The 24,312-nt window shown below is 36.1% G+C and overlaps 3 protein-coding genes across 3 annotated transcripts; all 3 read left to right on the top strand.

Annotated features, from left to right (window-relative positions):
- Positions 1 to 3,670: 3,670 nt before the first annotated feature.
- LOC132105647 (deleted in malignant brain tumors 1 protein) lies at positions 3,671 to 7,093 on the top strand. The gene is made up of 3 exons (XM_059510933.1): positions 3,671 to 3,975; positions 5,794 to 6,105; positions 6,208 to 7,093. The coding sequence occupies exons 1-3, from the start codon at positions 3,765 to 3,767 to the stop codon at positions 6,969 to 6,971; spliced, it is 1,287 nt and encodes a 428-aa protein (XP_059366916.1). The 5' UTR covers positions 3,671 to 3,764; the 3' UTR covers positions 6,972 to 7,093.
- Positions 6,971 to 9,006, top strand: LOC132105380 (antigen WC1.1-like). The gene is made up of 6 exons (XM_059510465.1): positions 6,971 to 7,080; positions 7,128 to 7,315; positions 7,390 to 7,692; positions 8,040 to 8,111; positions 8,296 to 8,610; positions 8,709 to 9,006. Exons 1-6 carry the CDS (start codon positions 6,971 to 6,973, stop codon positions 8,969 to 8,971), a joined length of 1,251 nt encoding a protein of 416 aa, XP_059366448.1. The 3' UTR covers positions 8,972 to 9,006.
- A 12,258-nt stretch (positions 9,007 to 21,264) lies between these two features.
- On the top strand, positions 21,265 to 22,801 carry LOC132105650 (deleted in malignant brain tumors 1 protein-like). Its single transcript, XM_059510937.1, has 3 exons — positions 21,265 to 21,498; positions 21,999 to 22,301; positions 22,445 to 22,801. Exons 1-3 carry the CDS (start codon positions 21,288 to 21,290, stop codon positions 22,783 to 22,785), a joined length of 855 nt encoding a protein of 284 aa, XP_059366920.1. The 5' UTR covers positions 21,265 to 21,287; the 3' UTR covers positions 22,786 to 22,801.
- The last annotated feature ends 1,511 nt before the right edge of the window (positions 22,802 to 24,312 follow it).

The following is a 24,312-nucleotide window of genomic DNA, read 5'->3' as shown; positions in this document are numbered from 1 at the left end:
CACTATCCATATCCCTTCTCCATTACACTGACTCAGTTGATTGAGTAAACAATATTTGATAGCAACAGCTTTTCTCTGCCCGAGTCATGGAAAAAATCTGACATATGGTTCCAGTAAAATTTTCACATGTCCCTATCATCTTCCAGATGAAGGTCAGCTTTAAGTAACCAACAGTTTAATGTTTAACAGTTTCCGAATGAATCATAATTGTATCTTAATTTAGTTACTTGGTGGTTGGTAATGAAGGGTCTACTTTGCATCAGCAACACTGATTTAATGACAAACAATGATGGCAAACTGAATTCATAGCAATAAGTTTCTAACTAATTAATCATTTGAATGTTAATCATACGTATTATATTATGTGTCAGGTATGAAATGTTATGCAAAATCATGATCCTATTAAGCAGCTACTTCAATTAGGATACAATATTCAGCAATCAAACATTTATTTATCAATCATTGGAAACCTGTTTGGAAGTTGAAAACAAACATTTGAGCTTTTCAACAATTATTAAATGATCAATATGTTTTGTTTTTAAATTTAGCCAGAAACGTAATCTGAAAGTAGCAACAGAACTTGTCAAGGGCTATTAACCCAACTCCAAACACTGAATCTATTAAGAGCCATAGAAGTATAGGGGACATATACACGTTAATAGTGTAGTAAGAACATTTACTTATAATCCAAAATAGAATCCTACATAGCAGGTATTCTAAAACATTTGAAACGTTCTAACAGAAACAGACAAACTTATAGATGCATCTCAATAAATTAGAATATTGTGGAAAAGTTCATTTATTTCAGTAATTCAACTCAAATTGTGAAACTCTTGTATTAAATAAATTCAATGCATACAGACTGAAGTAGTTTAAGTCTTTGGTTCTTTTAATTGTGATGATTTTGGATCACATTTAACAAAAACCCAACAATTCACTGTCTCAACAAATAAGAATATGTTGACATGCCAATCAGCTTATCAACTCAAAACACATGCAAAGGTTTCCTGAGCCTTCAAAATGGTCTCTCAGTTTGGTTCACTAGGCTACACGATCATGGGAAAAACTGCAGATCTGACCGTTGTCCACAAAACAATCATTCACACCCTTCACAAGGAGGGAAGCCACAAACATTAATTGCCAGAGAAGCTGGCTGTTCACAGAGTGCTGTATCCAAGCATGTTAACAGAAAGTTGAGTGGAAGGTAAAATTGTGAAAGAAAAAGAGAGAACCGCAGCCTTATGAGGATTGTCAAGCAAAATTGATTTAAGAATTTGAGTGAACTTCACAAGGAATTGACTGAGGCTGGGGTCAAGACATCAGGGGCCACCACACACAGACGAGTCAAAGGAATTTGGCTGAACCACAGACAACGTCAGAGGCATCTTACCTGGGCTAAGGAGAAGAACTAGACTGTTGCCCTGTGGTCCAAAGTCCTCTTTTCAGATGAGAGCAAGTTTTGTATTTCATATGGAAACCAAGGTCCTAGAGTCTGGAGGAAGGGTGGAGAAACTCATAGCCCAAGTTGCTTGAAGTCCAGTGTTAAGTTACCACAGTCTTGTGTTGATTTGCGGTGCAATGTCATCTGCTGGTGTTGGTCAGTTGTGTTTTTTGAAAAACAAAGTCACTGCACCCGTTTACCCAGACGTCTTGGAGCACTTCATGCTTCCTTCTGCTGACCAGCTTTTTGAAAATGCTGAATTCATTTTCCAGCAGGATTTGGCACCTGCCCACACTGCCAAAAGCACCAAATGTTTGCCATGATCATGATGTTGGTGTGCTTCACTGGCCAGCAGACTCACCAGACCTGAACCCCAGAGAGAATCTATGGGTTATTGTAAAGAGGAAAATGAGAAACAAGAGACCAAAAAGTGCAAATGAGCTGAAGGCCACTGTCAAAGAAACCTGGGCTTCAATACCACCCCAGCAGTGCCACAAACTAATCACCTCCATGCCATGCCAAATTGAGGCAGTTATTAAAGCAAAAGGAGCCCCTACCAATTATTGAGTACATTTACAATAAATGAACATACTTTCCATAAGGCCAACAATTCACTAAAAGAGTTTTTTTTTTTGGTCTTATGAAGTATTCTAATTTATTGAGAGCATATTGGTGGGGTTTTGTTAAATGCGAGTCAAAATCATCACAATTAAAACCACCAAAGACTTAAACTACTTCAGTCTGCACTGAATTTATTTAATACAAGAGTTTCACAATTTGAGTTGAATTACTGAAATAAATAAACTTTTCCATGACATTCTAATTTATTGAGATTCAACTGTATGTGTGAATGTGGATGAGAAAGTAAGTTTGTGTGTGTGTGTGAGAAAGAGGGAGTGTATTGAATGAGTGTGTGTAGCCTGTGGACTACATTGCAGAGATTTCTTTAGCTACTGATGCCTTTAAAGAAAACAAGTTTCTCAGAGCGGCTCACAGTAAACGTTGCTGCTCCACGTGGGTTTACCGTCACACTCATTTTTTTCGCGTACAACCGATACACTTAACATAGACTGAAAGTAGCAAGCTAATGTTAATTGTGGGGCTGCTCGGTATAATAGTTTTCAAGAACATGATGTTAATTGGTAAACTATTTAGCCTAGGCTACTAAAACGAACACCAAAACTTAACACGAACTGTCAAAAATTAAAGCAATTTATGAAGAAAAAATTAATACAGTTGATGGAAAGCTGGCAGCCGACACTTTTCTTACCTTTTTTCTCCCTTTTCAAATTTCAAATCACATCTGAAAACCACTTATTTTCAGTGAAAATGAAGAATAGAATCAAAAAGTTGAAAATAGAGTATCGGGTAGGGTTAGCATACTGTAGGTGTAGGGAGGGGTTTATTGTCCCAAGGTGGCATTCATTTCATTAAATTGAATTAAAATTGCAATTTACAATCAATAAGTTAATATACTGTTTTACAATGTACTTCAGTACTGAGGTGCAGATAATTGCCACTATTTGCAATACGTAGTAACATTTTAACATAGTGTAAATAGAATCACTAAAAAAAATGCTGCTATTTACACATATTTGAAAATATGCTTGAAAAAAAAAAAAAAAAAAAAAAAAAAACAACAACAGACAAATGATGCCTATTGGCAAACGCTATGCCACGTTTTTGTACTATCTAGTGGTTTAGATGAAAATAATATCAAAGACACATTTTACCCCAGGGGTGACTTTAGCCTCGTTGTACTCTACTACATTTTGGATAAATTAATAATAATTGACCCAATTTAAAGTATATACATTACAAGTAATCACCATGAATGAGATGCATCAGCTATAAATAAGAAGCAGCTGATGAGATCAGTAAAATCAGGCATTAATGTGTTTTAATGGGCTAAATACCGTGTGTAAAAATATTATAAGAGATCCAGAAGCCACAGTGTGCCTATCTGTCCACTACTGGGTTTCATCAAAGCTTTCAGTTTCTAAAAAGAACCTCAAAACTTTCCATATGCTTTGTATTTTAAGTCTAATAAAATGATAGTTTGTAAGAGGAACAGGTCAACATTTAACTGATTGCTCACATTACTGGTAGTTACACCCCTGAGGATAATAACTTGTAAACATAGATAGAAATATTTTCATTCCTTCACACTGTTTTGTTTCTTTTGTTTCTCTCATCCTCCGTATTCCTCTCTCTCTTAGATGTAATGAATGTAAGGTTGGTTGGTGGTAACAGTCGCTGTGCTGGTAGAGTGGAGGTTCTTCACAGAGGTCAGTGGGGAACAGTGTGTGATGGTAGCTGGGATATGCCTGCTGCTGCAGTGGTGTGTAGAGAGCTGGACTGTGGAGAACCTGTAGATGCTCTGATTGGTGCTCATTTTGGGCAAGGATCAGGACCAATCCGGATGAGTGCTGTATTCTGTACAGGAACAGAGTCTACACTGAAGAATTGTGGATCAGTAGGGTGGAATAAACCTTACTGTACTCATAATAATGATGCTGGTGTAATCTGCTCAGGTGAATAACACTAAACCTTTAAAGCATGCAACACTTTCTCACCCTTTTCTCTTGATCCATTATATGTAAAAAACTAAAGAATGCTTTATGATCTGTCTGTCTGTCTGTCTGTCTATCTATTTATCTATCTATTAGGGATGTCACAATTCTAATATTGAACTCTTTGGTGCAACATCCATGTTTCAATACGCACTTGTGAATTGCAGTTTTTCTGTGCCCAGTTATAACGTGCATTTGAGAAAAAACAATGCTCCAAACATCTTCCCTTGTAATAAATTGCAGTGTTTCTAAACCTGTTGCCTAACAAAAAATAACTTATTTTTAGTTCACAACATCAGTCAAGTGTTTCTAATAGCTCCCTTTTGTGACCTGATATGGCTTCTTATCACAAAATGAGGCCGAAAATAGCTTCTGTAATGTAATAAAGACAATGTCGATTAGCAATGGATTATAAATATACAGTTGTGCTCAAAATTATTCATACCCTTGGTAAATATGATCAAAGAAGGCTGTGAAAATAAATATGCATTGTTTATCCACTTTATCTTTCATTAAAAAAAAAAAAAAAATCTTACCTTTAAAGTAAAAAAAAAAAGAAATAAATAAAAAAAATTGAAAGTGGTGGAAAATCACAATATGAAATAAATAGTTTTCTCTAATACAGTCTCCTCCTAATGAGGAGGAGAGTTTAAGTGGCCAAAGTCTCCAAGGATCACCGCTGGAGAACTGCAGAAAATAGATGAGTTTTGGGGTCAGAAAGCCTTGAGAGAAAAAAAAAACTAAACAAAAAATAAAACCTTTTGTTTGGGAGGGTTTAAAAAAAAAAAAAAAAACAAAGAAAAAACCGCTCTCATCCAAAAACAAACTCCAGCATTTGCAAGACATGACTGGAACTTTAAAGGGACTGGGTTCAATGGTCAGATGATACTAAAATAAAATGGCTCTCTAGCAGCAAACACTCATGATGGGTTTGGTGCACACAGGGATAAAGTACCCCATGTGTATACTAAAATATACTGCTTTAAAGGATTAGTTCACAAAAAAAATGAAAATTAGCCTGTATTACTCACCCTCAAAGCATCCTAGGTGTATGTCTTTCTTCTTTCAAACGAATCCAGTTGGAGTTATATTAAACATTGTCCTTGCTCTTCCAAGCCTTTCAATGGGGGTAAGCGGGTGTTGGTTGTCAACAGTTCATGAGACGTAAAATAAAGTGTGCAACTCTGTAATAAAACACCCCTCACACAGCTCTAGGGGATGAATAAATGCCTCCTGTAGCGAATCCATGCTTTTGTTAAAGATAAATATCGACATTTCAAACGTAATAAACACTTTTTTCTCAAATTTGCTGATTGTCATAGAAGTCGTCCAGGCGGATGACACAGGACGTATGCACAGAGCGCGCGCCTCTGAGATATGCAGGAGCAAAGGAAACAAAGTTTCCTTACTTTAGCAAAGGAAAACCAGTCTCCTCTTCGTTTATATTGAAATCCTCTGACCTTTTTTCTTTACAAATCCTCATTTTGTGCTTCTTATTGATCAATGGTTTCTTCTAATTTTTGGTTCTGTGCTCGTCACTAATCAGTCATACAGCGGAAGTGAGAAAAATGTGTTTATTACATTTGAAATACGAAAATGAATAAGTATAATAATATATAAGAATATAAACTGTTTTGTTCTTATCATGTATTGGCACTTAAGTATTGGACAATCTGGAGAACAAAAAATCTACAGTGAATGTTTTACTGCATTTTCACTATGAATTCAATAATTCATCCATGATCAATGCCAGGCACTACTTTTGTGTAATACAAACAGGTAATACACACTCCAGACTTGCTGCTGGACCTCATCTGTGTGCTGGGAGGTTAGAGATACTTCATAATCAGACGTGGATGTCAGTGTGTGACGCTGTCTTTGACCAGCAGGATGCAGAGGTTGTGTGTAGAGAGCTGGACTGTGGGGCTCCTGTACAGGTGCTGGGAGCAGCTGCTTTTGACAAAGGAGACACTCAGATGTGGACACAAGAGATTCAGTGCAGAGGAAATGAATCTCATATTTCATTCTGTTCAGTGTCAACATACAATCACAGCTGCACCAGTGACAATAACGTTGGCATGATATGTTCTGGTAAAATATCAATATTCAGTGTCCCTGTATTTATATTTTATATATTTTATATTGTTTGCTGCATTATAGCAGCACTATACTGTATTTGTATTCTTTATTAAGGTTACACAACAGCCAAACTGATGACCGGTTCAGACTCTTGTTCTGGAAGAGTGGAGCTTCAGTTCCTCAAAGAGTGGGGCACAGTGTGTGATGCATGCTGGGATATGAGAGCTGCCAGTGTCCTCTGTAGACAGCTGAATTGTGGGATTGCTGTGTCTGTTGTGGGATCAGACTGGTTTGGAGAGGGAAGTAATGAAACCTGGGCTGATGTGTTTGATTGTGACGGGAATGAAACAAAACTCTCAGAATGTTCCATCTCTTCATGGAGTCGAGCTGAATGTTCTCACAGACGAGATGTTGGAGTCATCTGCTCTAGTGAGAGGATTTTATTGAGTAAAAATACATACAATACATACTGCAACATCTTAGTAAAATTCTTCATCTCCTCAGATTCCTCTCTGGCTCTTCATGATGGTCTGGTGCGATTGTCTGGAGAGAGACAGTGTGAGGGGGAGCTGGAAGTTTTCATCCATCAGGTCTGGAGGAGAGTTCTGCTGGACTCCTGGACTCTCACTGAATCCTCTGTGGTCTGCAGACAGCTGGGGTGTGGCTCTGTGCTGAACTTCTACGGCTCCTCTTCATCCAGTCCTGAACACAGTCATGAGTGTGTGACGGGCTTCCAGTGCTCTGGGAGTGAAGCTCATCTGGGGAACTGCAGCTCTCCACAAACTCTCAACTGCAGCTCCACACAACAGCTGTACATCACCTGCCTTGGTGAGAACAACAACATCTGGGCAGGTTCTTCAGTTGTTAGTGATCAATAATGTGTTTTTCTTTCTCTGAATATCAGGCCGTGGGTCCATCAGGCTGGTGGGTTCTGGGGGAGACTGTGCAGGGAGGCTGGAGGTTTTTCACAGCGGCTCATGGGGGACAGTGTGTGATGACTCCTGGGATATTAAAGATGCTCATGTGGTGTGCAGACAGCTGCAGTGTGGAGTGGCCCTCAGTAACCAGCAGGTACCAGCCTGGTTTGGTCCTGGTTCTGGACACATATGGCTGGATGAGGTGGAGTGTGAGGGGAATGAGACGTCCCTGTGGAGCTGCTCTTCTTCAGGCTGGGGAAAACATGACTGTCAGCACATGGAGGATGTAGGAGTCGTGTGCTCAGGTGAAGACTACTGCTGTATTTTTAATTAAACATTTTGGGATTTAAAAATAATATTTGTTTTCATTTCGTTTAAGATTTTAAAGAGATAAGGTTAACTGAGGGCTGTGAAGGGAATATGGAGGTTTTCTACAATGGATCCTGGGGTAATGTGTGTTACAACCAGATGGACAGAGACACAGTGAGTCTGATCTGTCAAGAGCTGAACTGTGGAAGATCTGGTGATTTTTCTGATTCAGTATCCAGAGTGAAATCAGCTACTAACTGGTTGGATGAAGTGAAATGTCGACCACATGACTCAAATCTGTGGCAGTGTCCATCTTTACCATGGGGACAAAATTACTGTGATGGAGATGAAGTGGCCAAAATCACCTGCTCAGGTAAGACTGATGCAAAATATACAAAATTATATATGTACTTATGTCTCTCTCTCTCTCTCTCTCTCTCTCTCTCTCTCTCTCTCTCACTGTTTTGTGTGTGTGTGTGTGTGTGTGTGTGTATATGTGTGCATGTTACTCATAAATGTGTGTGTGTGTGTATATGTATATATAAAAAAAATAATATAAATATATATATATTAAATTTAAAAAAAAAAAATAAAAAAAAAAATATATATATTTATATATATATATATATATATATATATATATATATATATATATATATATATATATATATATACATATACACACACACACACATTTATGATTAACATAACTGATTACAGAACAGAAAAACCACGAGTCCCCTCGAAGCTATCTGACATGGTCCTCATCTCCCCACCAGAAACAGTGTTCAGGTAAGTGTAACTTGGTGGAAGAGAAAATCATAACCGCCGATGTAATGTTTTTGTTGTTCTGGGGACAACAACAAGATTTTTTTCTCTGCATACTGTATACACCTGACAGTACATGTACAGTACCCCTGCTGTTCTGACAGCGATCTATTGTCATTTAAGGTGTTGTTTTGTGTGTGTGTTTTAGATCATGTTCCTCTCAGACTGAGTGGAGGTAAGGGCCGGTGCTCTGGGAGGCTGGAGGTGTATCATAACGCTGTGTGGGGCTCAGTCTGTGAGGATCAGTGGGACATCAGCGATGCTCAGGTGGTCTGCAGGCAGCTGGGTTGTGGAGCAGCACTGAGGGCTGATGGGAATTCAGTCTTTGGTGCTGGTGAAGGTGTTGTGTGGATGAACAAAGTAGAGTGCAGAGGGAATGAGATTCACCTGTGGGACTGTCCTCTCTCCCTGAAAAACCACACTGACTGCTCCAACAAAGAGCATGCTGGACTCACCTGTGAAGGTCACAACAATCACTGAGGAATATTACTTATTTGATTTTGTGCTAAGTAATATTTGTGCGTTTTAATCATTTATCAATTAAGCATTTTATATTGCCAGATGTTTCAGTGTCCACTACTCCTGCCACAACAACGTCAGCTTCTCCTCCAGTTTCTCCTCCAGTGCGCTCAACATCAGTCTCTCCTCCACAAACTCTCTCCGTCCCCCCAGTGCTTGTGATTGTTCTGGGAGTTGTGCTCTTACTGCTCTTAGTGCCACTGCTTATACTGATTCAGCAGAACAGAGTGATGAGGAGAGGTAGGAGAGATCCAGAGACTGTCATATTGTGTCTTATTCAGTGTGTGATCAGTCATGTGTTGTGAACTGACAGCAGGTTTGTCTGTCTACACTCACAGCTCTCTCTAAGAGACACAAGACGACGACTGAAGCTGTTTATGAAGAGCTTCAGCGGAGACCCACTAATAGACATAGTCTCCTCACTCAGAGGGGTAAGTAAATGTTATAGAGTCTGATGTGTTGAGATCAACAGGGTGATCTCTTTATTCAGAGGGGTGAGTAGAGTAAATCACTCTGATTTCATTTGAGGGATGTTTTGTGCATTGAAATTATATATCGTTAGTGTTAGCCTATATGATCCAAAAGAATTGGGGATCATGGATGATTTGTGATTGTGATCATGTGTCTGATGGTTCTCCTTCCCTAATAACAGGAAGTGTCCTTTCTAAAGAACAGCATTCTGGGTATGAAGATGTTGATAAACTTATTTCAGGTTGGAAGGGTCGAGTATAATAGTGTTACCTTCTAAATAAAAAAACATGCATGTTAAATTCATTTTTAACAATTACATTTTATTACCTTTTTTTTTTAGCACACTCTTCAGTGGGAGTCACACCTGACTACTATAATGACAGCACCACCACAAAGGGCCCATCAGGTGAGTGAATTTGTATCCAATCACAGGATTTCACTTAATTAAATTACCTGTCTGACTTATGAACAGTGCACTTAGTCTCTGCTCATTTTTTCTTTGCTTCTGCATAACTTAAAAGAGCAACAAATCACACCAGAGGATTATGATGATGCGATCACTAATGGTGGGAGACATCATGCTACAGGTTTACATCTGTTAATTATTTCCATATTTAAACACTATATGATTTCTAATTGTACATGTGTACTAGAGATGCAGTCATTGACCGGCAACGGAATCAGATGATATTTTCACATGATTGTCATAGAACGGTCTCATGTCTTGCCAATTCCAAGCTTTTCCATTTTCCATTACAGCTATGCTCACATTCATAAACATCGTTGTCATGAAAGTTCTTCACTGTGAGTGAAGAAAACACAAAGGTCACAATTCATAATATGTGCAAGGACAAAGTAAACTGTGGGGGAACCATGGGGCTTGATTAATGCTTGTCTGGGACAAGTTTTTTTTTTGTTGAAGAGATCATTTTACTTGCCTTAATAAGGACAAGAAGCCTGATTAAAACATCAATAACAAAAACAACTGGTAAGAACTTAAACTTGGCCACCAAAAATGTTAACGTCAGAAGAGAAAGTTATAGATGCATACTGCAGTAGAAAAAAATACATTTATAATAGAGGATATAGGTAAGCAACATTACACAACCCAGATGTTTCCTCAAATATCAGCACGATTGCAATGCGACATTGATTTTATACAATAGCAGTGCAATAAACAAGAAGTTAACATTAAGTAATTTAAATTTTAGACACAATATTGACTGTTTTTGCTCAATTTTTTCCGACGAAAATAGTCCAATCAAAGCCATAGAAGAACTGCTGTGTTTCCGAGCAACACACAGTGGTGTTTCTTTTATGTCACTGCCTTATTTTAAATAGCTTTAAATTACTTTTTTTCTATATCAATCAACACTCCATACACCATATTGATAAATCAAAAACAGAATTGTCACAACTTTGTATATATATAACTGAAATATGTTCATTGCATAAGTATATTCATACCTTTAACTAAATATTTAGCTGAAGCACTTTTACAGGCTTGTGTCTTTTTTGTTTGATGCAACAAGCTTTGCTCATCAGCGTTGTCTTTAAGCCACTCTTCCTGTGTGCTTAGGGTCATTGTCCTGTTGAAAAGGTAAACATTTTGCCCAGTCTTAGGTTCTGAATGATCTGGACTGGGTTTTCTTTAAGGCTATCTCTGTATTTTGTGCATTGAGCTTTTCTTCAACCCTAATGTGTCCCTCAGTTCTGCTGCTGAAAGCATGAGGCTGCATATAATACAGTATGTGGTGTATGACATGCTTTATTCGTTTTTGTTAATAAACATAATGTAAGCTAGTTTGTCATTGAAGCCTACAGTTTTATAGTTGTTGTGCTTTTTAATTAAGAAAAACAATAAATCTATCTTTTGTTTCAGTCTTAAAAAGTGTAATGGGGTTATAGAGATGTGTGGTTACTGATTTTGACTACGCCACTCCAAGTTTGTTTGGGTAGGAGTCCCCAAGTCAATAAAGGGATTTCCCGCGAGGCTATCCAATTAAATGAATAACTTAAGGCAACACTGCTATAAAAATAAATACATCGCTTTTATTAAATACATGGATTCTGGTTTCATTCGATTTCTTTCACAAGCTAGCCACGTTTAGTGATACAGGGTGGCAATAGAAGAGACTATGTGGGGTAACAATACTTCAAAAAGAAAATATACACAACAAATGAATAAATACAATACACAACCCAAAAAAAAGAAATTACAAACTTTCTACACCGCACACTGCGTGCACAAATACACACCAAACTTTCATCACCACACGGGTGTATAAATCGAAATGAGTATCTTCCCCCACTAGTTACTCTGTTGGGAGCTGTTGGAAATGACTTAGCTTGGAGTTCACCAAATAAACCAAAAAGAAAATACAACAAATTAATTTTTGGGCCAACAAACAAACAAATAAACAAAATAAACCGATTACAATACCATAATCCTATTAAGAAACTGAAAAATAAAGGTAGGGAAAAACAGTGGTCATTTGCACTGGATGGATCGAATTCTTATTTCAGAAGACACTGGAAGTACAACTGTCGTTAATGTCCACTGCTCATCTCGTTCAGCATAGCCAATGTGAGGGCTTTTAAGAAAACTTCTGTGCAGTGTACTGCAATGATAACCCAGTGTCCACAACTCATCCAGTCAAACCTTCTCACCATTAAGGTATTTAAACCACATGCCTAAACAAAACAACAGAGCTTGTTCTTCCAGCGACCGACCATGCCAAACAATTCAAGCACTGCAGCCATTCCACCCAAAAGGAAGTGACATATTTAAAGGGAAATTACACCCTCTACTGATACCCTCAGTAGCGCCCTCTACTGACCTGGCTACACAAGCAAATCATTTTCTTTTCTTGTAAAAGTGACAAGATCGCAAACTCGCTTATTACATCAAAAGACGAACTCCCGTTTACAAAATTAAAATCACAAATAATACTATTGATGAAAAAGAGATGGTTGAACGTTAACCATTTTCATACCATATAACTATAAACTATGATAAAAGTTAATCAGCATACACTGATTAATCCCATGTTTTAGCAAAAAAAAAAAAAAAAAAAAAAAGCAACCAAATTATGTGCTTTTGCGACCAACTGTGAAAGTTATTTGCAAAACAGCGAGATAACAGTGGGAAGAATGAGTCTAAATCCCTGCATATTCGGAAAAACAAATTGAGATATTTTTGATGAAATCTGACAATTATCTGACCCTCCTATAGACAGCAAGGATACTATCATGATCAACGCACAGAAACGTAGCAAGGACATCAGTAAAATAGTTCTTGTGACATCAAGGGTTCAACCGTAATTTTTATGAAGCTAAGATACTTTTTGTGTGCAAAGAAAATAATAACAGAATTTTATTAACTTTTTCCGCCATTTTGGAGAGTATTCCAGAATATAATCAATGTAATCAGCGTTGTTTATGTTCTGCATGCATGCAGAGGCGGCCTTACCTATGTTTCACCTGTTTCAATTGAAACGGGCCCCGCCCTCCAAGGGGGCCCCCAACAGAACAGGAAAATCCCATTCATTTTCTCCCTAGGATATTGATTTTCAGACATAATGTCTAAAGTGGTCTCCAACACGTCGCTCGCGAGAGTAGCTCGTGACCTAATTGGAGGTAGCTCGAGGGCCGTTCAATATCGCGTCTTTTGCACGCTCAAGTTCATTATTTCAAATAATTGAAGCGACGTGCTCATTTTTTTCCAGGCGCAACAAGTCAACATGAAGGATGGGGGTGCACCCAAACTACGGGTGTTTTTTCTAAATAAATCTTCTAGCAGAGCTACAGCAAAGCGTTTTTCGGTGGTGGAAATCCATTAGCTATTAAAACTTCTCTGTCGTTGTGGAGAGCGCATGGTGCATAGCAACGACAGACGCCACGGGAACCGAATTTTACTATTAATAATAAAAGATAAGCTAATAATGTGCATTGTAAATGTCAGTATTTTGTCTTTTTTTGAATCATTCTTTCTATAAAAATGATTTAAAGGCTGAAATATGCGAGGTTTATCTTTTTATAAAAACTTTTTTGTCAAAACTTTATTTGAACGTGTACATGTTAGATAACATGTTGCAAGACACTCCTTTCAAATTTGGCCATCATTTTTAATGTTACTATTTTAATGTTCATGTAAACAAAAAGTGCATATTGATGGTAAGTTTATTTGTTATTTGGTTTTCTACATAAAACTTGGTGAATTGATTTTATTGTGTAGTATTAGTACTTTTTGAACAGGATAATGTGATAACCATGCTCATTTTGGTCACTATAATCATGAAATTACATTTTCTTACCATTTTATCTCTAGTTATGATGCACTATAAAATCAACAATAATTATGTGTTTTTACAGTATAATATTTTGATATATATAGCCTATGTCAATTAAGGGGGACATATATAGGCCTACAATAACTCTTTTAGGTCTAAAACAGTTAGCATAGTTGTTAATATGAGAGTTATGAGACATTATTTAAGAGATTTAATTATTGCATGAGTAGCTCTCGGCCACTTTCATTTTTAAAAAGTAGCTCTCAAATGATCTTCTAAAATGAGTGAGCCACAAATCCGTGAGTACATTTTACAAACCCGTGGGAACGGATTGCGAAAGCGTGGGCACGGTTTATGAATTCGTGGGTACAGATTTCAGAAACTGCAGGCACTGTTTACAAATCTGAGAGCGCGGGTTAGAAACTCGTGGGTACGGTTTATTAATCCGTGGGCACGATCTGTTAAACCGAGGGAACAGTTTGAGAATTCGTGAGTACGGTTTAGGGCGCACGGATTGCCAAAACCGTCGTCACGGACTTTTTACAAATTATTTTTACTTACACAGGTGACTTCCCGGGCTCCGTAATACGGCAAGTTGAGGGGATGTTTGAGCTGTTTTTTTTTTTTTAAATCAGCCCAGACAGCTGAAAATATAGCTACTGCGCAAATCAAATAAGCAGTGATGTTGCCCTGCCTGAAAGGGCGAGGCTTATTCCAACGTAAAACACTGTATTGTATATAGTTTGTATAAAGCTGCCTTTTAATGAAGCTGAAAGTGCGAGTAATAAAATAATATGATGCAAACCAACAGGAATCCTTGCTTTTTCTGCTCTATTATGTTTACATTTTATGTGGGCAGGGCCCCATATTAGTTATTGAAACGGGCCCCCAGATGCTTAAGGCCGCCCCTGCATGCATGCGCTTTCTACTTAACGTAAATAATGCTGATTTCTTTGATGTCCTTACTCGTTTCTGTGCCTTGATCGTGGTATTACCCTTGCTGTCTATAGAGGGTCAGAGAGCTCTCAGATTTCATCAAAAATATCTTAATTTGTGTTCCAAAGATAAACGAGGGGGTTTGGAATGACATGAGGGTGAGAAATTAAAGGGCACCTTTATGCAAAATCCACTTTAACATGGTGTTATTTAGATATTTGCAGCATGAGCTCTGCAACATCGTGCTGATTTGTCCCATTTTCAGTGCATTTGGCTTCCCATATGTTAAACACCGGTTCTCTCGCCCTCAGTTATGTGGCTTCTACTGGCTGTTTATTGGTGTAGATATGCAATGTAGAGAGACATATATGCTATGCCCTCTTCTGGAGATGGGGTTTGAATATGCAGCTCATTTGCATTTAAAGTGATACACTCCAAAACAGCTCTTTTTTAGACAGCCCCAAAATGACATTTTCCAGTTATAATTTATGATCTGTTGGGTATTTTGACTGAAACTTCTCACTCCCAATACCAATATTACATCTTGTAATAAGGGGCATAATAGGTGCCTTTTAATGACAGAAATTATTTTGGGTGAACTACCCCTTTAAATTCAAATCGACCTTTTGCTCTATGCTGTTTTCAGTTGATGAATGTACAGTGCATAGTGGACCTCCCTTCCATAAATTGCAATAGGCTATGTTTTGTCCTTTGTTACTTTTAGTTTAAAACAAATTCAAATTCTGTTAATTTGCAAAAATTAAAAAGCAATAAATGCCATTTTGGTGCTCTTTAATGTTGAGTGATATAGTTTAAAGTGTGTATTCGTGTATTCACTTAATCAAACACATAGCAAAACGGTTTTATTTTTGTTCTTGAGGCTGATTTTTGTTCAATTCCGTGCTCTGCTGCCATACTGTAGCGCACTCGCCACCAACTGGACAGGGGTGGAAATTTAAGGTACAGTTACAAGTTTACAATAGATCACCTTCAGAGTAATCTGTCAGTGAGGGACAGATATATATATTCCTTTGAAAAAAAAAAAAGATTTTTGCCATCAGGCCCTGGCAGACTTAATGCATATCTTTTGGACATGTCCATCATTAAATTCTTTTTGGCAATCAATCTTTAATTGTTTTTCTTTAGTGACGAAGAAACAGATTTTAGCCTTGCCCATTGGTAGCACTTCTTGGTCAAATGTCACTGATTTCCCTGGAAATACTGCAAATATTCTTTTGCTTTTTTAACATTATTAGCCAGATGGTGCATTCTCCTGCTGTGGAAACAAAACTCCCTCCATCTTTTGATGACTGGTTGAGAGATGTCATAAGTTTTATTCATTTGGAAAAAAAAATAGGTATACATTAAAGGGCAACACTGGTATGTTTTCTGAGATCTGGAATCCCTTTATTATTTATTTTTCGGAATATAACTGTACTTCTAGAATGTGTCAAATTAAGGATTAAGATTTTATTATTTTTTGTGATATAAGGCTTGACATTCTTTATATTACACTGGGAATTGTGTTTGTTTTTTTATGTTCTATTTCGTTTAACTACATTTTAATTTATTTTATTTTATTATTATAATTTTTATCATAATTTATTATTATTATTTACTTCTTTTTTTTTTCTCCTAGGGGGTGGGAAGGGGTATAAAAAAGTATATGTATTTTTTCAGGATTCTCCTGTATCTTTATCTGGTTATTGTAAAAGTTCAATAAATAGAATAATAATAATAATAATAATAATAATAAAAATAGGTTTTTGCATTGATATGCTTATAGTTCTTAGAAAGATTATTAGAATTGTCAAAAAAATCGGCATTGGCTGGGCAAACTGCACAAAAATGGAAATTGGAATTGGCGAAGAATATTGCAATCCGTGCATCTCCAAATGTTGTACTTTTAATGAATATATTTTATTTTCTATGATTTAACTGAAGAAGAATTATCAGAAAACTATGATGATGTCGTCACTGTACAGGAGTTCTTCAATGTTCAAACAGGTGTGGATTTTAAAATATACCTTTCTAATTTAGAATTATTTTCCTCTAATTTTCTTCAAATTATTTTGGCAAAGACAATTGTATGTGTAATTAATATTAGCCACATTTATCAAAGCATGTTCGGAGAGAGAAGTATGATGATGTTAAGAATGCAAAGTAATGTATGAGTGTCATAATTAAACACCACACTATTGAAATTTTATTTAGTGTTTTTTTATTTAGTGTTTGTAATTACTCTTTAAATGATGAATTGCTCTGCTCATTTTAGCTAATTTAATTTTAATCTTGTTTTCCAGATTATGATGATGTGGGGGAGGAGCCTGGAAAACATGGAGGAACTGTATAACTGAAAGCACACCCACTGTCTCAAATCCTTTTAAGGGTCCACAGTTTAAGTTTAATGTTTTATCTGCAATCCACCAATTTTTTATATTGCCTTTTTGTTTTGAAATCTCCTAAATCAGTTACAATTTCTTAGAGAGAAAAAAAAATGCTTTTAACTCGTATAGAAGTTCAACAAATCATACCTGAGAATAATGATGATATAGTCACTGATATAATATATATACTGGGACATCTTGTTACAGGTTTATTTCTTTTATTATTAAGATTATTCTAATATGCATGTATATTTTATGTGTATTTTAATTATATTCTTAAAAATTATGTCTATTGTGTATTTCATATTATTGTTATTCATTTTTTGTCATGATGTCTTAAACATTTCCAGATCATTAAACTCATTTTGAAGTTGTGAGAAATCTGTAAAAACAAATTGTCTTTATAATTGTTTCCATATTCGATATGTTTAATATAAAGTCAATATGTCAAATAGGGGTGCAGGATTAATCGAAATACACAAAAAGCTGTGATTGTTATGCGTATCTTTCAGTGAAGCACAGTTCTATGATCAGTTGTAAGTATCCATCTGAAGGCCAGAGGGCGCTCTCGCGCTGAAACTCTAAATATGACGCAGAGTAATGCATGTCTCTCCAGGAAACAGACGATTGATATGCTTTTATTAATTCAACGTGACTAATAAACACAGAAAAAAAAGAAAAGAAAAAAAAAACCTATTATACAAAGGAATTTGTTTGATATGTTATGACTTGAAAACTTGAAAACTGATGATGCTGTGTGGGATTCAAAATGTATACTTGTTCTTATTTGTCATTAAATGTGGAATATAAACTATGTCTTATGTATACCTTATCTGCTATCCACCTATATTTTCATATTATGTATAAATATATATATAAAAATATATATATTTTTATAATGTATATTGAAATCTCTAAAATCAACACATTTTTAAGAGAAAAAGTGCTTCAAAGCCTCTTTCCAGATTTTATATATATATATATATATATATATATATATATATATATATATATATATATATATATATATATATATATATATATATATATATATATATATATATATATATATAATTTTATTTATTTATTTATTTATTTATTTTTTTAAATATGCAGTTTTTGGAGTTGCATTGAACTGACATTTTTTTTATATATATCTAAAATTATATCAGTTTTTATAGAATTGTTCTAAGAATTCAGATTTTTTACAGTTGGCAGGGTCTTCAACTTGAAAATATGGCTCCTTTTAAATGTAGACCCACTCGTGGTAGACTTTTATATTTTGGTTAAAGGTATTGAAATTTACTTCAGGAAATAAATTTACAAACAGCAGCCTAGCAACTATTCGATTGTTCACTTCATGTCCTGGAGATTGAGTTTCTGACGATCAGGAACACACGGCATGCACTTTGAGTTGAAAAACCTTATATGATAGAGCTTATATAACTGAGCTTATTAAAATGGAGACGCCATTTGTGAAAATATATTAGTTTTATATTTGCTATATTTGTTGGGAGAGAAAGTAAGAGAAAGAGAGGGGTCTTTTTGTGTGGAGTTGGTATGTGTCTGCATAGTAGGTTTCCTCATAGGTACTTTGGTTTGTAGATCTGGAGGTTTTTATCCAGGTGCTCCGGTTTCGCTCACACTCCAGAGACATGCGTCATAGGTGAAGGAGACACTATTTCCCATGGGTGTGAGTGAATGTGTGAATGTTTGTCTTTGTGTGTGAGCCCTGTGATGGACTGGCCATCTGTTCAGATGTCACCTGCCTGTGTGGACCGAGATGCTATAGGCTCCAGCCAAGCATGACCCTGCAGAGGATGAAGTGGTTTGGAAAATGGATGGATGGATGGACGTGGTTTTTTGTAAGCAAAAAGCAAAAGTTCAATATACATATTAAATTATATATATACTATATAATCATACTTGACTATGACATTACAAGCAAAAAAACGCTCCATAGGTCAATGACTTGATCACAGAATTTCATTTACATTTGATCACAGAATTAACATATTGGGCCCACAAATAGTATGGGCTAGGTGCACAAGATGGCGCCGGTGAGCTTCAGCGACGCGAGTGTGTGCATACTTACTTCCGGTCTTGCGACGCTCGCATTGACTGTAAGGGAAACTTACATACGAAACTTGACGAGATGTATAGAATTAATGTTTTTCAAATTTAACAGCGGATAGTGGTATATCAAAAACATGGGGAAACATCCTCCTTACATTTTGCGTACCTCTGTGTGGAAATTCATCAAGATACAGATTATGCGATCAGGTCAGGTCCACAGGGATTTCTTCTTTCAAACACAAACCACTCAAATATGCAATACTTTTCATTTTCGAAGAGCTGGTTTTGTTGTGACTGTTATGTAAGATCAATGTTTCTGACTGTCAAACAAGACGCACAGAGATTTCTGATAAAGCATGTTTTATTAACTTTATTTGTTATCAATTTATAACTAACTGTACAATTAAACGTAATTAATATAATTGTGGTAGGTTTGCATTAAATAAAAGATCGCTGTTTGCATTCATGTGTATTTTTATCTACGTTTATTTGTTTTGTGAAAGATCTGCAGCATAAATCATTATCTGTCTATGAGCAGCCATGTATATTGTTATTCTTTTGCATTAATTATCAGATTAAACACATATTAAAATTAGTCATGTATTTTTTACTGTGTAAATAAAATATGTTGTGAAAATAACGATGAAACAGACTGATGTACAGTATGTGTACAATTGAGAAATGGATACTTCTGAAGATACATTGCAGCCCACATCTCATGAGGTAAATATTTCATTAAAAAAAAATAATGCAAACATTTTCGAGAAATAAGTAATTTGTACATTTACATATTTGGTAAGATAAAAATACATTATGTAGCCGTGTATACACACCATGAGTTCAACTTTCATCTCGTGAACATTAGTGTATTTAATTCATTCACCAGACCCAAACATACACAAGTTTCAAATCCACTGGCTCAGTTAACATTTATAGTATAGTAATAATAGCAGTGTATATCTTATTTGCATTTGAAGTGATATTATGAATCCTGTAAACATATAGAAAGTAATATTTGGACTTCTCCGTTTCTCTGCACTGACGTTTAGCACAACCGGAAATATCTACGCACACACTCGCAAGACCGGAAATCCAAGATGGCGGAGATATGCAACTAGCCCATTTTTTTCCCCTCTTTGCTTTCAACTCTGAGATGAACTCTGCCGAGCTGTGCCCCTCCTAGGAATTAAGTTTAGACATGCATTCAAAAATTGCTTATACAATTTAGAATTTATTTTTATTTTTTATTTATTTATTTTTTGCTAGTGACAGTTTAGTAGTTGCTGGATATTGGAACATGTCTCTAGCGTCCCTACTAAATGATATGCCGTTGTCTACTCAAACAATTCCTGAATTGTTCTTAATATAGCTGAATAATAGATTACATAAACAAGTATTAAATATTTCAGTCATATCTAATTTAACATCTCACTGATCATTCCATTGTACTGTATGTCTATGCTATGGTTGTAATTTAGAGAATTTTTAAATATTGTTGACTTCATTGAAATATATCAATATTTTTTTGTGTTAACTCAGTACTATTTATAAGTGGTCTAATTTCTTTTTGTCTAGACCAGGGGTGTAAAAACTTGGTCCTGGAGGGCCACTGTCCTGCAGAGCTTAGCTACAACTCTAATTAAAACACCCCTGAACCAGCTAATCAAAGTCTTAGGCATATCTACAGGTGCATCTCAATAAATTAGAATGTTGTAGAAAAATTCATTTATTTCAGTAATTCAACTCAAATTGTGAAAATTCAATGCACACAGACTGAAGTAGTTTAAATCTTTGGTTCTTTTAATTGTGATGAATTTGGCTCACATTTAACTAAAACCAATTCACAATATTTTATCTCAACAAATTAGAAAACTTCATAGGACCAATTCTTTGCCTTCTGGAAAGTATGTTCATTTACTGTACATGTCCTCAATATTTGGTAGGGGCTCATTTTGCTTTAGTTACTGCCTCAATTCGGTGTGGCATGGTTGTGATCAGTTTGTGGCACTGCTGAGGTGGTATGGAACCCCAGTTTCTTTGACATTGGCCTTCAGCTCATCAGCACTTTTTGGTCTGATTTTGGATTATTTTTTTGCTTATTGATTTTCCTTCTTCCCAAAAGCAGGTGATGTTCAATGATGTTAGTGTTCCCCTCTCTAAAGAAAAAATGCTGGGCTCATCAACTCTTAAATTCCTGGGTACATTACCCTGTCAAAATGCAAGCTTCTCTCCCAAATGAAAAACTCTATGTACCGGGACTAAACGTGACATGCTTTCTTTGCTTGGTCATTTAAACTTTGCTATGAGCATCAGTTCCTCAAGGCAGATCTTTTATCTCACATCTGTTAACTTTAGCTCATTCCATGGCAAATTTGTACGATTTGATTCACATTGACAAAGGGTGTTTGTCCGATTTTAAATTCTGTCAGTGGGGAACAGTATGTGATGATGACTGGGATATGACTGATGCTGCAGTGGTGTGTAGAGAGCTGGACTGTGGAAAACCTGTAGATGCTCTGGGTGATGCTCATTTTGGACCGGGATCAGGACCAATCTGGATGAGTTATGTTGTGTGTACTGGATCAGAATCTACACTGAAGAATTGTGGGTCAACAGGTTGGGGTAAAACGAGCTGTGATCATTCTAAAGATGCTGGAGTCAGATGCTCAGGTAAAGAGCTCCAAACCTCACCATAATAATACATCCTCAAAAATTTGGGGTCAGTAAGGTGATTTTACTTTATTTTAGTCTTTTATTTGAGTTTTGTGTGTGCAAGGACTGAATTTATTGTCACGGTAAAAATGTAATTATTTGAATTATTATTATTATCAATATTATTATTATTATTATTATTACAATTTAAAATATATTTTCTGTTTTATAATAATTAACAGTGTTTATCATTTATTATATTTTTTTCCATGGCTGCAGTCTACGTTTTTAATTCATTCTAATATCTCAATCTTTTATTATTTTTTTTTCATATATATTAAAATGTCTGTGTTCTTTCAGGCTTTTCATTTTTTTATTTGTTGTTTATAGGTTTAAGATTAGATAGTTGTTTAATAAAAACTAATAGGCTAGTGGATATATTACTTTTATACATCAAGTGTACAAAAGGGATTTTCAGTAAATTATTTAAATTAAAATTATCGTCTGTGTTCTTTCAGAAGTCAGGCTGGTTGGAGGTTCTCGCTGCTCTGGGAGGTTAGAGATACTTCATGATCAGACGTGGATGTCAGTGTGTGACGCTGTCTTTGACCAGCAGGATGCAGAGGTTGTGTGTAGAGAGCTGGACTGTGGGGCTCCTGTACAGGTGCTGGGAGCAGCTGCTTTTGACAAAGGAGACACTCAGATGTGGACACAAGAGATTCAGTGCAGAGGAAATGAGTCTCAGATTCACCTCTGTCCAGCATCACCATCAGACAAACACAACTGTTCATATGAAAACGATGTTGAACTGATGTGTGCAGGTTGGAACAAATTTCTTCTTCAGATTTAAATCTCCAGATTGAAAATTTGATGTTAGCAAAATAAACATTTTCCCTCTCATGATGATGCGATTTGTTAACAGTATGAGACTGTCATTTTTTTGTTATCTCCGTTCAATATACAGACAGTGTGAATGTGAGGTTGGTTGGTGGTCACAGTCGCTGTGCTGGTAGAGTGGAGGTTCTTCACAGAGGTCAGTGGGGAACAGTGTGTGATGATAGCTGGGATTTGGCTGATGCTGCAGTGGTGTGTAGAGAGCTGGACTGTGGAGAACCTGTAGATTCTCTGGGTGATGCTCATTTTGGACAAGGATCAGGACCAATCTGGATGAGCATTGTTCTATGTACTGGAACAGAGTCCACGTTGAAGAAGTGTGGCTCGGCAGGATGGAATAAAAATTACTGTGATCATACTGGGCATGCTGGAGTCATCTGCTCAGGTAAACTGCTCAAGTCTTCAACATAATAATATCACCAGAAAGTGTCCCCCACCAACTCCATAAAAAGTTTGGATTTTTTTTTTCAGGATTCTTTGAACATAATGTTTTTTTAAGACAAGGACTTGATTTACAGTATATAGCACATATCATACACAATGGTAATAAAATAAAATAAAATAAAATAAAACAATAAAGCAAGGAATTTAAAAATATTTAAAAGTATTCAAATGAATCTAAAACAGTTAGGAATAGAAAATGGTTATACATAAAATATAGTGCAATCAGTTTTGACAATGCACAGTGCTCATTCAATAAATGCACAGCTAAACAGATGAGTTTTGAGTCTGCATTTAAATGTGACTAATGTTTTAGTACATCTGATCTCTTCTGGAAGCTGATTCCAACTGCGGAAGGCATTATAGCTAAAAGCAGACTTTTCTTGTTTTGTGTTGAACCCTTGGTATTTTTAACTGACTTGATCCTAATGCTCTTATTGGTCTGTTAAGTCTTCTATATGTATTTGTTTCTTTGGTCATTGAGTGGTTTATAAATGAGTAAAAGTACTTTAAAAACAATCCTATATGTAACTGGAAGCCAGTGTAAGGACCTGAGGACTGGTGTAATATGCTCAGATTTTCTGGTTCCAGTCAAAATTCTGGCAGCAGCGTTCTGGATGAGCTGCAGCTGTCTAATGGTCTTTTTGGGAAGGCCGGTTAGGAGCCCATTACAATAGTCCACCCTGCTGGTGATAAAGGCATGAACAAGTTTCTCCAATTCTTGACTGGAAACAAAACATAATTCTTGCAATGTTTTTTAAATGATAGTATGCTGATTTTATTACTGTTTTGACATGACTGTTTGACGTGTGTATCCAGAATCACACCAAGATTCATGACTTGATTTTTTTTTGGACCCCTAGAGTCAAGGTATGCATTTACCTTGAGATCTTCTTCTTTGTTTCCAAATGCAATGACTTATTTTTTTTGCATGTTTAACTGAAGAATGTTCTTGCACATCCAACTGTTAATTTCATCAATGCATTGGCAAAGGGAGTCAATGGTGTGGTAGTCATTTGAAACAAAAGCGGTGCAAAAATTGAGCCTTATGGGACTGCGCATGTCATAGAAGTCCACTTATGCTCTCCTAGACTCACATAATAACCTCTCACTTCTAAGTATGACCCGAACCAATTGAGAACCATCCCAAAAATCCCGACCCAGTTTTCCAGTCTCCCTAGAAGTGTTCTGATTGACTGTGTCAAAGTTAACACTGAGATCTAGTAGTACCAGCACTGATATTTTGCCAGAATCAGAATTTAAGCAAATATCATTTATTATCTTAATGAGTGCTGTCTTTGTGCTGTGATGCGGTCGGAAACCAGATTGAAAATTGTCCAGGCATCAATTTGAGTTTAAGTATTTGTTCACCTGATTAAAGATTTCCTTTTCAATAATCTTGCTTTTAACTGAAGTATGTTGTATGTATGTTGGAACATTATAAGTATCATTACTGTAATTTTTTATAAGTTTGACCACAAACTTTTGAATAGTATA

This window comes from Carassius carassius, chromosome 26, assembly GCF_963082965.1.
Source record: "Carassius carassius chromosome 26, fCarCar2.1, whole genome shotgun sequence".
Lineage (NCBI taxonomy): Eukaryota > Metazoa > Chordata > Actinopteri > Cypriniformes > Cyprinidae > Carassius > Carassius carassius.
Note: the sequence above shows the minus strand (reverse complement) of the source record. Positions and strands in the feature narration are given on the sequence as shown.

Coding starts and splice junctions, on each gene's coding strand:
- LOC132105647 (XM_059510933.1), top strand. CDS start 3,765: ATGCCTGCTGCTGCAGTGGTGTGTAGAGAGCTGGACTGTGGAGAACCT. Junction 3,976..5,793: donor TGCTGGTGTAATCTGCTCAG/GTGAATAACACT, acceptor TAATACAAACAG/GTAATACACACTCCAGACTT. Junction 6,106..6,207: donor CGTTGGCATGATATGTTCTG/GTAAAATATCAA, acceptor TTCTTTATTAAG/GTTACACAACAGCCAAACTG.
- LOC132105380 (XM_059510465.1), top strand. CDS start 6,971: ATGTGTTTTTCTTTCTCTGAATATCAGGCCGTGGGTCCATCAGGCTGG. Junction 7,316..7,389: donor TGTAGGAGTCGTGTGCTCAG/GTGAAGACTACT, acceptor ATTTCGTTTAAG/ATTTTAAAGAGATAAGGTTA. Junction 7,693..8,039: donor GGCCAAAATCACCTGCTCAG/GTAAGACTGATG, acceptor AACTGATTACAG/AACAGAAAAACCACGAGTCC.
- LOC132105650 (XM_059510937.1), top strand. CDS start 21,288: ATGACTGATGCTGCAGTGGTGTGTAGAGAGCTGGACTGTGGAAAACCT. Junction 21,499..21,998: donor TGCTGGAGTCAGATGCTCAG/GTAAAGAGCTCC, acceptor GTGTTCTTTCAG/AAGTCAGGCTGGTTGGAGGT. Junction 22,302..22,444: donor TGTTGAACTGATGTGTGCAG/GTTGGAACAAAT, acceptor TTCAATATACAG/ACAGTGTGAATGTGAGGTTG.